This window comes from Sciurus carolinensis, chromosome 4, assembly GCF_902686445.1.
Source record: "Sciurus carolinensis chromosome 4, mSciCar1.2, whole genome shotgun sequence".
NCBI lineage: Eukaryota > Metazoa > Chordata > Mammalia > Rodentia > Sciuridae > Sciurus > Sciurus carolinensis.
The window spans coordinates 12,557,971-12,570,630 of NC_062216.1; the positions used below are offsets into that span (position 1 = coordinate 12,557,971).

At 47.8% G+C, this 12,660-nt stretch overlaps 1 protein-coding gene across 1 annotated transcript in view; it reads right to left on the reverse strand.

Moving 5' to 3' along the window:
* Dock5 (dedicator of cytokinesis 5) overlaps positions 1-12,660 on the reverse strand; it is a 192,991-nt gene that overhangs the window by 94,863 nt on the left and 85,468 nt on the right. Inside the window, exons 6-8 of the mRNA XM_047548434.1 lie at positions 5,920-6,068; positions 2,172-2,307; positions 896-1,053 (exon numbers count right to left, since the gene is read on the reverse strand). Of these exons, the coding sequence (XP_047404390.1) occupies positions 896-1,053; positions 2,172-2,307; positions 5,920-6,068 (443 nt within the window). The remainder of the gene's footprint in view (positions 1-895; positions 1,054-2,171; positions 2,308-5,919; positions 6,069-12,660) is intronic.

Here is a 12,660-nt window from a genome sequence, read left to right on the forward strand (position 1 = left end):
ACAGCAGGATCACATCGGTCACGCAGTCACACATGTACATGAGGTAATAACGTCTGCTTCACTCTACTGTCATTCATACCCCACACTCCTCCCCTCCCTTCACTCCCTTCTACCTGATATAAAGTAACTCTGTTCTTCCCCAGCCCCACCCCCATTGTGAATTAGCAGCCGCGTATCAGAGAAAACATTCAGCCTGAGGTTTTTTGAGTTTGGCTTATTTCTTAGCATGATATTCTCCAACTCTATCCATTTACCAGCAAATGTCATAGTGAATTGCCTTCTTAAAAATAAGCCTGTGTTTCCTTAGGTGCCTGGCAGAGGGCTTGACAAGACCCGTGGTCATTCCCCAAAGCCTGCATGGAAGTTGAGCCTGAGTCCAGAGTTGCCACAGATCTCCTGCCCCTAGACACCCAGGGCTTCCCCACTTCCACGTCCCCCAGCAGAGAGATCCGCTGTAACTGACGAACCTGCATCAGCACATCATTACCACCCACAGACCACAGTGGCCATCAGAGTTCACTCTTGGTCTTGTGCATTCTATGAGTTTGGACAAAAGTACAATGGCGTGTGTCCACCCCCTACTGGACCACACAGGCGGGTTCAGGGTCCTAAAAACCCTCTGTGCCCACCTGTTCATCCCTCTCTTGCTCCTCTGCTGTGGTCTTCTGAACTCTTGTTCTCACCTGTGTCCTGACTGGCTTCAGGTGGCCTCCACATCTCAGGAAGGGCACCAAGTGTGGCTGTACTACTTAAGGAGCAAGAGCAAAAAGCTTCTGAGCCCGAAGAACTTGACTTTCTACTGCCTAGAAATCCTTTTCCTTTTTTTTGTTCTGTCTACCCTTTTGAAACTGGGCATCTTGCAATGTGAATAGCAGGTGACCTGGGTCTTTGCTACCTGATGAAAGTGGACTGGTCTGGGTCATAGAGGGCCATGAACAACTCTGCGTCCTCCCCGATGTTGCAGACGAAGTTCTTGAAGTTCACATAGAGGCCGTAAGTGTGGACAGTACTGAAGATGGCCTGGCCCCGCAAGTCCAGGTTCTGCAGAATGGACTAGAGAAGAGACAGAAATACCTGGGTTTCAGCTAATGGGAAATGCTAGCAAAGAAATCATGCCACAAATAAAGATCTAACAGAATCACCACCCAGGAGAAGCACCTGCTGAGAAGAAAGTGGATGTAAGTGGACCAATGACTCAACCACAGACGAGCAAGGTATAAACAAACATTACTGGATGATCGAATTGTCCTCATCAGGGCACTGAACCCAAGTGATTCAATAAATGCTGCCTACAGGTGATGATTCATGGTTTTAGTAGCTTCAGGGAGTTCCTATGTTTTAATCATGACTGCTGGACAAAGCTCAAAAACAGAAAAAAACCTGATCTCTTAACCCTGTTTATGGGAATCACTCTCATTGGAAATAAAAAATTTCACTGCAAAGGCTTCACCCTGGGGTGTGCTTGCCTTTGGATTCAGAAACATAATTAAATGTCATCATGACTGCGGTAAAGAAATGAAAGCTATAAACTAAAGAAAATTGACGACACAAATCTGTACTCACTAAAACAGAAACACTGGAAAATATACCAAAATGTCAATAAGATTAGGCTGGGACAGTAACGATATGGGTGACTTTTTTCAAATCTCTTTTTCTACAGCTGGGTAATTTTTCTTTAATGTACAATTATTATTTCAAAATCTTCCACTTCATTTTTAAATGTCATTTTTTTACTTCAAAAATAGTGATGTAGTGCACCAAAAACAGAAGGTTACACAATAAAGTTTCCCTTCCACACCTCCCTGTCCAGAGGCATCCTTTCGTGAGCAATTTCCTGTCTGTCATTTCAGGGCTAGCCTATGCATTTGCAGGCATGGATGGATGCAGGTCCTTTTTTTGTATATGCTTTTTTGAAACACAGATGGCAGCATTTTACATACACTTTCTGCACCTTGCTTTTTCCACTTAGTACATACACAGTTTTGCAATCTTTCCATAACACAATGTATATAGTGGCCTCATTCTTTCTGCTGTTACTCCTTTAAAATGAGAAGGCAGAAGATTTTCTAGACATTTCTACTTCTATTGTCAATGACTTCCTTTCTCTCATTCAAAACCAAAGTAAAAACGGAATCCCAGCAGCCAAAATCTTCACAGTGGAGGAAATGTACCTTTTCTTCCTGGATCTTTTCCTCGATCCTTTTTGAGGCCACTTCGTGGGCCCTGAAGAGGGCAATGGTACTGGTTTCGTCTGGGTCCAAGATGTTTCCGTTGTCATCGCGCACTACCAGATCTAACCCAAGCATTCTGGAGAGAAGAGAGCAGGCAGGCAGTCACTCTCCCACCAGGGCAGACTGTTGGCGGAAGAGTCCTCATAAAAGAACCCAGAGAGCTCACGGCTGAAAGGCGGGTGCTGGACAAGTCAAGGGAGGAAGAGCCCACAGACGCTGTCCTTCTGTTCCTGCCTCCTTTCCACGTAACACAGTACTTGAAAACTCCCCAGGTAGTGTTGGCTAAATCTGCGTAAGGACACGCAAAGCAATTTGGTCCAACCACCCACAACAAGAAAAGCAAAACTGACACTGGTTCTTTCCAAAATCCTCTCTCCAGAGCCTCTTTGCCCTCATCTTCTGTGATTTGGCACAGCGACTATGAAAGACCAAGGCGCTATTATCTGAGGGTTTGCCCTGGTTTCCTTACTGAATTCAAGATAGTTTCACAGGAGGTCAATAAAGAAAGTCCTGGTTGTCTCCTAACCTTCCCAAGAACACTGGCCCTGGACTCATTTAGACTGGGATCCGAAGCATAGCTTTGATAGTCGCTACCATGGTGACCCCTTCATCCAGCAAATCCTGGTTGTTGCTTCATCTATAAATGTTTCCAACCCTTCCAAGTTCTTGTGAGGAGTTAGTGAGATAATGCCTGTGAAGTGCCTAATGCAGTATCTCACACAGTACCCAATAAATGTTAGCTCTTATTGCAGCAGCTGGCCTGGGAAAAACTGGCTGCATCAAGTTGCTGCTCTGGCTGCTGCACGGGAACATCAGGGCCACACAATCACCCCTGCCAAGCTTTGGTACCCAATGGGCACACAAAAGTAGAAGAAAATGTTGCTTCTTCCAAGAAGTTGGAGGCTGGCAGAAACAGGATACTGCTATTTGAATGCCCAGTGTGCATTCCAGGCACCAGAAATTCGGGAGTGGGGATGTCCAAACATCAAGAACACTCAGGATAACACTGAATGCGCCAAGTCTTTGGGAAGAAAGCAAACACGCCTAAATCCCCCTCACTGTTTCATAGCACCTCCATCAACTGATTTGATCTGGCAGGTTCCTCCCCACCACAGCCAGACATGTGGGCCACCCAGACTCATGAAGGACGGCCTTGCTGGCTGCTCAGACTGGATCCCAGGGCAACTGTCAGACAAGCTTCAGTTCCCGAGCTGCCTTCAAGGGCTGGGATGGGAAAGCAGGCATGTTCTACCACCTGCGGGACATTAACCTCCTGAGCCAGAGATTGAGGGGACCCCCAGGCCAAGGCATTGTGGCGGGACCCTGAGAGACAGAGGCCAGCACGGGTGCATGGGAAGAGGTCATTTGGTTTGGATGTGAGGGGTCCCCCAAAAGTTCACGTGTAAGACGATACAAGAAGGTTCAGAAGAAAAATGACTGGATTGCAAGAGACTTAACCCAATTGGTGAATTAATCCCCCGATGGGATTAACTGAGTGGTAAACTGAAGCGATGGGGCGTGGCTGGAGGAGGTGAGCATGGGGGTGTGGCTTTGGGGTATACATATTTTGTATCTGGAGAGTGGAGTCTCTCTGTGCTTCCTGATCGCCATATGAACTGCTTCCCTCTGCCACACTGTTCTGCCATGATGTTCAGCCTCACCTTGAGCCCCAAGGAGTGGAGACTGCTATCTATGAACTGAGACCTCTGAAACCGTGAACCCCCAAATAAACTCTTCCTCCTCTATAGTTGTTCTGGTCGGGTCCTTTAGTCACAGCAGCAAATAAGCTGATTAATATAAGATACCTTATCCCAGCTTAGCTGGCTTTCTAAATATTCCTCATGATAGTAAATGATTGACAGAGCAACCACCTAACCCAAGTATCAGCAGGATCATCAGACAGGGAGTCATAAGGCTTGGGTTCAAATTGAAACTTTCCCATCTACCATCTATGTGACTTTGAAAGAAGCATTTACCCTATGTGCTCATGTGGTCTGTTTCTTTTCTTTTCTTTCTTTCCTCCTTTTTTTGGGGGGGGGGTACTGGGGATTCCAGGGGTGTTCCACTCAGCCATGTCCTCAGCCCTTTTTATTTTTTTATTTTGAGAAAGGGTCTCACTAAATTGCCAAGGCTGGCCTCAAACTTGTGATCCTCCTGCCTTAGCCTCCCATGTCACTGGGATAACAGGCATGTACCACCACACCTGGTTCATGGTCTGCTTCTTTACCCATAAAATGGGAATAATAATCACTACTTCATAAGGGGTTAAGTATGTGATGGGTACAAAGGAGGTGAACCCTAAATACTGGTTGACTCCAGCTATTTCAGCATGCCGTTGACACTTAAATGGGCAGGGTAATGAGCTGTATTTCAGCAGGTCTATGAAGGATATTCAAGAGTCCTGAAGATGGAGAAATGGATTAAAGGTATTAGAAAAAAAAATCACATATTTTCAAGTTGAAGCAACTTGGAAAATGGAATGTGATGCCAAACGAACCCCAATAAAAACTAACTGAAGAACCACAGCCACCTTTCAGAAGGGGCTGGCTGGGAGGTGTGAATCCCAGGCCGCCACACACTTGGATCAACTGACTGAACTCCTTTTCTACAAGGCAGCGGGAGCTGGGACCTACGCATCCCCCTGAACCAATCGGAAGATCAATGAAGTGATGGGCACTTCAGGGGTGACGGCAGACATGATCGCCAGGCTGGAAACACCTCTCATCGCTCTGGAGATTCTGGTTTCCATACGCTGCGAACCATGGTCCCAGTCGGGGGAAGATGGGAAGAAACGGAATGAGCCTGCTGTGGACTGAGCAGCCGTTGCTGGAGTAAAAGTAGATACCGTCTCGGCCTCTGAGCGCCAGCTCCCGGGGCTCAGTCACTTTCAGCGTCTGGGGTGGTGAAGCAGCTTCGTCCCCAGCTCCAGGATTTCTATTAGGTGTCAGTTCCAGGAAGACAGAGGCAGCACAGTGTCCGGACCACAGAGGGCACCGTGAAAAACGTTCAGTGAGATTAACTGTTTTCCAAGGCACCGAGGGAGCAGAAAGCAGTATTCTTTGGCCACTAGTAGATCAAAAAAGTTTGTGGCCAGGCTGGGGAAGCCGGGAGCAGGGTGGGGAGAAGTACAGGGTGCATTTGGGAGGAATGACATTGCGGGCTTCATAGCACAGCAGGGTAACTGGCTGGCAGCAATGAACCGTATATTTCAAATAGCCGGTAGAGAACTCTGAATGTTCCCCAAACAAAGAAATGATAAATGTTTAAGGTGGTGGATATGGCCGGGCGTGGTGGCACACGCTGCAGTCCCAGCGGCTCTGGAGACGGAGGCAGGAACATCACAAGTTCAAAGCCAGCCTCAGCAACTTAGCAAGGCCCTAAACAACTTAGGAAGACCCTGTCTCAAAATAAAGAATAAAAAGGGCTGGGGATGTGACTCAGCAGTTAAGTGCCCCCAGGTTCAATCCCCAGTACCAAAAAAAAAAAAAAGTGGTAGATGCGCCAATTACCCTGATCAAACCTTCGCACACTATATGCCTGTGTTGAAATACCACACTGTACCCCACACCTGTGTACAATGATTGTGTCAATTAAAATTTTTAAAAAAAGATTTAAAAGACGTCCTCTGGGAACAGAATCATCAGCATGACGGTGTGGGTGATTTTCCAGGGTCCCACCCTCGATTTACCTGTTCCCATGGTCGATTTTGGCTGTGACCTTCTTCTTGAGCTCTGCCAGTTCGTCCTTGGGGAGGGTCCCAGACAGGATCTGGGAGCGCCACTCAATCAGGCTGTAGGTCATCTGCTGCAGCTGGCGGAAGAGTGTGACCTTGTTGTTCTAAGATGGGAAAGAGAGGGGGAGAAAAGATATTCAAAAAAGAAACGGTGTGATGGAGAGCGAGCATCTCCGACGGATCCTCTGGGGGGTATTACCCGGCCAGTTCATTGTGTTACATGCACTTTGAGGAATTTTTTTAAACATCCATAGGAATGACTGAGCCCTGAGCTACTTCTATTCATCCCTCTTTGCAACTTGCAAAATGGCCTGGTGCTGTGGGACGTGGTGGTGCATGCTTGTAATTCTAGCACTTGGGAGGCTGAGGCAGGAGCATTGCAAGTTTGAGGCCAGCCTCAGCAACTCAGTGGGAACTGGTCTCAAAAAATAAAAAAAAGAGCTGGGGATGTAGCTCAGTGGCAGAGATCCCTGGCTCAATCCTCTGTACTAGGAGAAAAAAGAAAGATGGGTAAGCAATTGCGGGATGGATGGCTGGTCCTAAATTCCAAGTACATCAAAACCCACACACCCAAAAATTCCAGTCGTGTCTGTCCTGCTTAAAACCCTCCAGGGACTTCCACCAGACACCACAGAGCCCAGGGTAAGTCCCCTTGCGTCCTGACTCTCCCCTACATTCCCACTGGCATTTCCCACCGACTCTGTGAAGAACTCCTGCTCCTTCCACGCAGAGCTCTATCTGTGTCTCCCAATGGCTCAGACCCTCTGCTGCTCCCCTGACCCTGCCCAGCCCCTTCTCACCCACGCTGGGCACCTGCTGCCAACCGGCCAGTTTTGACTTCAGTTGCCACTCAGAAGTTCTTCCCGGAAGCCCCATCTCAGGGTGAGCTGTACCTCCCGCTGTTTCCAGAATTGACTACCATCCCAGCACCTAGCACCCCACAGCCTGGCTTGTCCCACTCTCCCCATGGACGGTAAGCTCCCACTGGATGAGGAGCCAGGCTGTTTTGTCCCTAGTAGCTGGTACTGAGAAGGCTTTTGATAAAATGTCCTGAAGGTGAGAATCATGAATGAAGAAATAAATGTCATGACAAGGTAAGGGATATTTGAAAATAAAATTTTAAACATTACTTTCAAATCTCTATTTTTCAGGAAAATTGTTAGGTCATTTAGATATTTAACTCACTTAGGGCTTTTCTAATAACTTACTGTAACAGATCTAAGTTAACTTATAACCAACTCATCATATCCCTAGTCCTTTATATTTCTTATTTTTGAGACAGGGTCTTGCTAAGTTACTGAGGCTGGTCTCAAACTTGAGATCCTCCTGCCTCAGCCTCCCATGTCTCTAGAATTCCAGGTGTGCAACATGGCATCTGGTTTCATTATATTTTTTAAAAAATCAGTCAACCACAAGCATGTGCTATGTCCTGGAAACAAAGTTTCTGCCCTCAGGAATCTAACATTCTAGAGCTGGAAAGGCAGCAATAAGTACACATAAAATGTTATGTGACATTATGTTATATCCATACACTCACAGGACAACTTCAGACGATGAAAAGTGTCAGAAAGAAAAACAGAAAAACAATAACAAAGAACAAAGAAATAAGAAAAGAGGGCAATATGATATTGAATACACAGGGCAGGTCACTCTTGTATAGAGGGATAAGGAAAACTGTCTGTGGATCACTTTGAAATCCATTATGTAAGGACCTGTGTGATCCCACTCACTCCGTGTACACTATGAAACTGCTGCTTTCTCATTCACAGGTGAAACTCGTGGTAGGGATGTGTAACCATGTACTTCAGAGGTTACAAGGAAACAGCAGATTTGCCATGCCAACAACGACCAAATGCACACTCGGATGCTGCTGTGGCTATGTGGCGCGACCCGGGGTTCTTTTGCAACGCTCCCGGGGTACACCTTCCTGGGCTGAAAACACGCAGGGCACTTCTGAACAGTCAGCATGGAGGCAAGATCCCATAAACTGCACGGGGGCAGCGGGAAGCGACCGTGAGATCAGCAGAGCATGATACAAACCCTTGTTCAAGTTCAAAGTTCGTGGGAACAGGCAGGAGTGGGAGGAAGTACTCGTCATCTGCAACTGCACTATGCTTTATTAACTGAGGCTCTGAAACAGAGGCAAAGCCTGCCTGCAGTTGGGACACCGTCCTCATTGTGTGCTTTAAGCATTTTCTGGATTGCTTCTTCCTCGTTAGCCAGTCCTCAGAGAAGCAGAAAATGAGACACTCACATGTTCCGGTTTTATAAGCAAATTTTGTTTTTACAATCCTAGATAAAATGTTTCCATTTCACTGGTTTTCAAACTAGAAAAAGGAGTGAGACGTTCGATCTGGAAGATCTGGCCTTTCGAAAGGATGCCACATCTGTCAAGATCAAGACAAACCAGGCTAATGTGAAGTTTCAAGTTCGATGCAGCGACACCTTTCTACCCTGGTCGTCACAGTCAAGGAGAAGGCAGAGAAGCTGAAGCATCGGCCCCCAGGTTTGGCAGTGAAGGAACTGAAATGAACCAGACAGGCCGACTTGAAGTATGTTAAAATGTTTCGAAGTTAAAAAAAAAAAAAAAATAGATTTCGCCTTTCAAAACCGTTAGGCAATTTTAGGGATCTTTTATTCCCCTTTTCTTTTCTTTCCAACAACCCACTTGGGTATTCCTACTTAGTTTCTGTTTTTAACGCTTCCTAGTTTTCATTAAGATGTGACTTGTGGTAACTCAGGAAAGGGCTCCCACGCCGGTGAGTCCTGGGGGCACGCGTTCCCAAGTTCACAGTCCGGTGACATCAGACACTGCCCGGGCATCAGCCCTGTGTGCCGTCTTCGCCCGAGGAAGGCTGGAGACAGCCACTCTGGTTCACTGTGCCAAATCAATTCTGCACAGACAAGCTGGGACAGACTAAAGGAAGCAACTTCCCCGTTTACCCCAAGGAAACGGGCTTTGCTGCCACAGGCCCGAGACTGTTCTGAGCAAGGTGTTCTGGGATCGCTGGCCCCTGACGCCTCCGGGTTGTGGGAGAAGCATGAGGACAAGTGAGGAGAAAGCCCAGCATCCCCAGCGGACTGAGCAGCTCTGCCCCTTTCCTCCTCTTGTCCCTGCGGTGCCTGGTCTCATGTCTCGGTCCCCGGTGTGGTGGTTTTGGAAGGTGCAGAATCTTTAAGAGGAAGAGCCAGTGAGGCAATCAGGTCACTGGTAGGGATGAACACTGTGCTCCTGGAATTTTATTTTATTTTTTTACCCTGGGGATTTAACCCAGGGGTGCTCTACCACCAAGCTACATCCCCAGCCCTCTTTCATTTATTTATTGATTTATTTTATTTTGAGACAGGGTCTTGCTAAGTTGCTGAAGCTGACTTTGAACTTGCTGTCTTCCTGCCTTGGCCTCTTGTGTCCCTGGGATTATAGGCATATGCCACCATTCCTGGCTGTGAGTTCACTCTCGATAGAGCAAGCCTGGGACCTGAATCCCTCTTCCTTCTCACCCTGTGATCACTTCCTCTTGCAAGCACTGCTAACCTGACACAGTCAGAGGGCTCTCACCAGAGGCCAAGCAGATGAAGTTGACCAGTCTTGGTCTTTCAGCCACCAAAACTGTGAGCAAGATAAACCTTTTCTCTTTATAAAGTATCCAGCCTTATATTTTGTTATAGCAACAGAATGGACAAATACACCCTCCTTCCTGCCCCGTTTTCTAAATCTTGGGCAGCCCAGACCTGCAGCCTTCTCTACTATCTATAGTCTTTATTTCTGTAGCCTTTTCTGCAGTAACAGCCATTATCACGTCATTTGATAATTTCTTTGACCCCTTTCTGCAAAACTCAACACAATTCTGGGGTACAGTAGGAACTCAAAGACAGATTCCAATGACTCAAATTTAAAATGGCACCGTGATTTTGATTTGAATGCGGAAGAGCTCACAAAATAAAACCTTAGTTATCTTTCTCCCAGACGGTGGAGACTTTCCTGCATTTGCTTAGCATTTCTTCTGTTTTTCTACTTGCAGATATTGGAGGTCTTGCTTTTTATATTCCTAATCTGGTTGTTTATCTTTTTTTTTTTTAAAGACCTTCTGGAAAGAAAACAAAGTCACAAGATTAAACAGCTTTGCCTTCGAGACTGACAGGAACGCGGACATCATCCATGGAGTCGCACAGAAATTCTGGGGCCATCTAGACTCCCCAGGTGTCAGAAAGCAGGGATTCTTCCCTCCCTTTCTCAAAGAATGCAGATCACAGCCAAAAGCCTTTTCTCAGGTCCTCCAGCCCTCCATGTGCAAAAGAAGCCCTGCTCACCAACCTTTCCTGTTCCACACGGATTTTATGATTTAGGAGGGAAAAGTGCTCGAGAGAGCGGATGGGGACTTGGTTCCTACTTCTAATTCGTCACTAGACATCTCAAGGTCGTTCATTAACTTGCTGTGTGACTTTGGGCAAATCATTCCCTCCAGGATAAGCTCATCTGTAAAATGGTGGCACTGGTACTGAGGTACCGTCCCAAGGACAGGGGCCGCAAGCCCGTGCCTGAGATGCTCAGCTCCACCGATCCTTCCCAGCAACCTGCTGGGCAGCTCTGGGACGGCATCACCTCACCCAGGGCTTGTACAGTTGGCAGGTGTTACGTCAAATGTCCCCCTGTTCAGAGTTTTTTAACAATCTGCTGTCTTTTCCACACAGCTGTAACTTCTGGGGTCCAGCCCTGGCATTTTGATCCTTCTTCGTCCTTGAGCCTCACTGACCACCTGGTCACCCTTCCTGTCCTCCCAGTGCCTCTTCTCTCCATCCTGCGAGAAAGTGTTGCTTGCCTAGCCAAAGTCTGATTTCAAAAGAAAAGATTCCAATTCCAGACTCTTTTTTGCCTCCTGAAATAAAGGAAATCCTCAAAGCCAGGAAAAATCAAAACAGAGAAAAATCAAAATTGGAAAAATACCCAAAGCACTGCCCGGGCCTTGTCCTTGTCACCTCCATGTCACACCTTGTCCCTCATCAGAGTCACGTGGAAGTAGGGCTTGCAAATTGCAGATCAAGTGCCCTGACAACGGGGTGAAGCTGGCCTTGGGGATTTTCTGTCCTTGGTCATAAGGGATCCGATGGTGGTTTCAGACCACGAGACCAGCCTGATTATCCTTAGAGCTGGCTCCGCAGCCAGTAACGACCAGCAGCTCACAGAGATGGCCTTAATCTGCCTGCATATGGAACGTCGCAAAGAAAGGGAGGTTCGCCACCCCACACCTCAGCCACAGGCCCTTTCTTTGGTCCAGTTTTCCAGAACTATAGTTGGACTCAGGCTTTAATTCCCTGGCAAATTTTAAATTGGGGTCGGGGGGGGGGAGATCAGTCCTTCCCATGAGCTAGCTGTTGGCAGTTAGTTAGACTCACTAGAGTCTACACTGTGGATGAACCCACCTCTGTCACCAGGTTCTTCAGCCGTCTGCTCTCACTCAGGGGACAGGTCTGCCTGGCCAGCCTTCATCCAAACCCCTTCTCCAGCTGGAAGGCAGGAGCAGCACCGAGATGGGTCAGGGGGAGAGGGCAGGCAGCAGATTTCCAGGGCAGTGAAGTTACTACCCGAATCCGACCAGGTCCTGGTCAGCACATCTGCATCCACCCACTTCGTGGGGGGGCTCACGTGGCAGCTGGGGAGCTGGTGGCACTGGAACAGAAGAGGCCAGAGAGTTCTCTGGATCTTCCTTCCAGTTCTAGGGAAAATGCAGATCCGGAAAGCTTCCAGGGAATAACGGGTAGGAAACTTCAACTCCACTGGCCTTGAGCAGTCGAGCTACCACAGGGCTGGACGTGAGGAAATGACCACAGCTGGGTGCACACTTAAATGACCTCAGGGTGAAGGTCAGGGTGCAGGGAGAGCTCTCCTGAACACCAGCTCAATCAGTCCTTTGGAGAAGCAGCATATACTAAGGGGACAAACAGGGCTGTCACTTATCACCACAGTGTGCCAGGTATTGCTCTGGGAATTTTATACAGATTATCCCACCGAGACCTTATAGTACATTTGCAAGGCCTATATTACATATAATCCCTACTTCAGGAAAGGAAAATAAAACTTAAGAGGTCAAGGGACTTTTCTGAGGCCACAGGATTAGCTACAAGCCTTCTGAATCCAAGTTCTTTCTTTTTCGGCTTGTTTGTTTTTAGTAACTATTACTGGCCTTGTTATTTTTTCTGAATATAAACGTACATACCCAGTGAACGAGGGGGCCAGAACTGAAGAGCCAGTCAGTCTGTCTGGCCCCGTCCTGGCACATCGCCGATGACCTCATTGATCAGGATATTCCCTCCTTTCCTGACCCACCAACACCCAGGGGCCGGCTCCCACTGAGGAACAGCCGGGCAGGCCAAGCTCATCAGGAACGCTGTGAATCTGCAGCCTGGATGCCGGAAGTACCCACGCCTCCTGGACCTGAGCCTAAGCCAGGAAGGATCACTGTCTCTGGTGGAAAACAGCCCGCTCCTAAGTTCTCAAGGTCATTCTGCCTAAAACGATTACGGGAGACAAAGTGGCCTTGGATAAGGGCGGCACAGGGAAGGGAGTTTCTGGGGCTCTGGCAGAGGCAGCAGGCAAGCGAGAGGGAAGCCAGACAGCTGCGGCATTGCCACGCGCAGAGTCCTTGAGGTCTGTCTGCACAAGGGTTTCGAAGCTACCATCTCTCCCCAGGTCTTGCA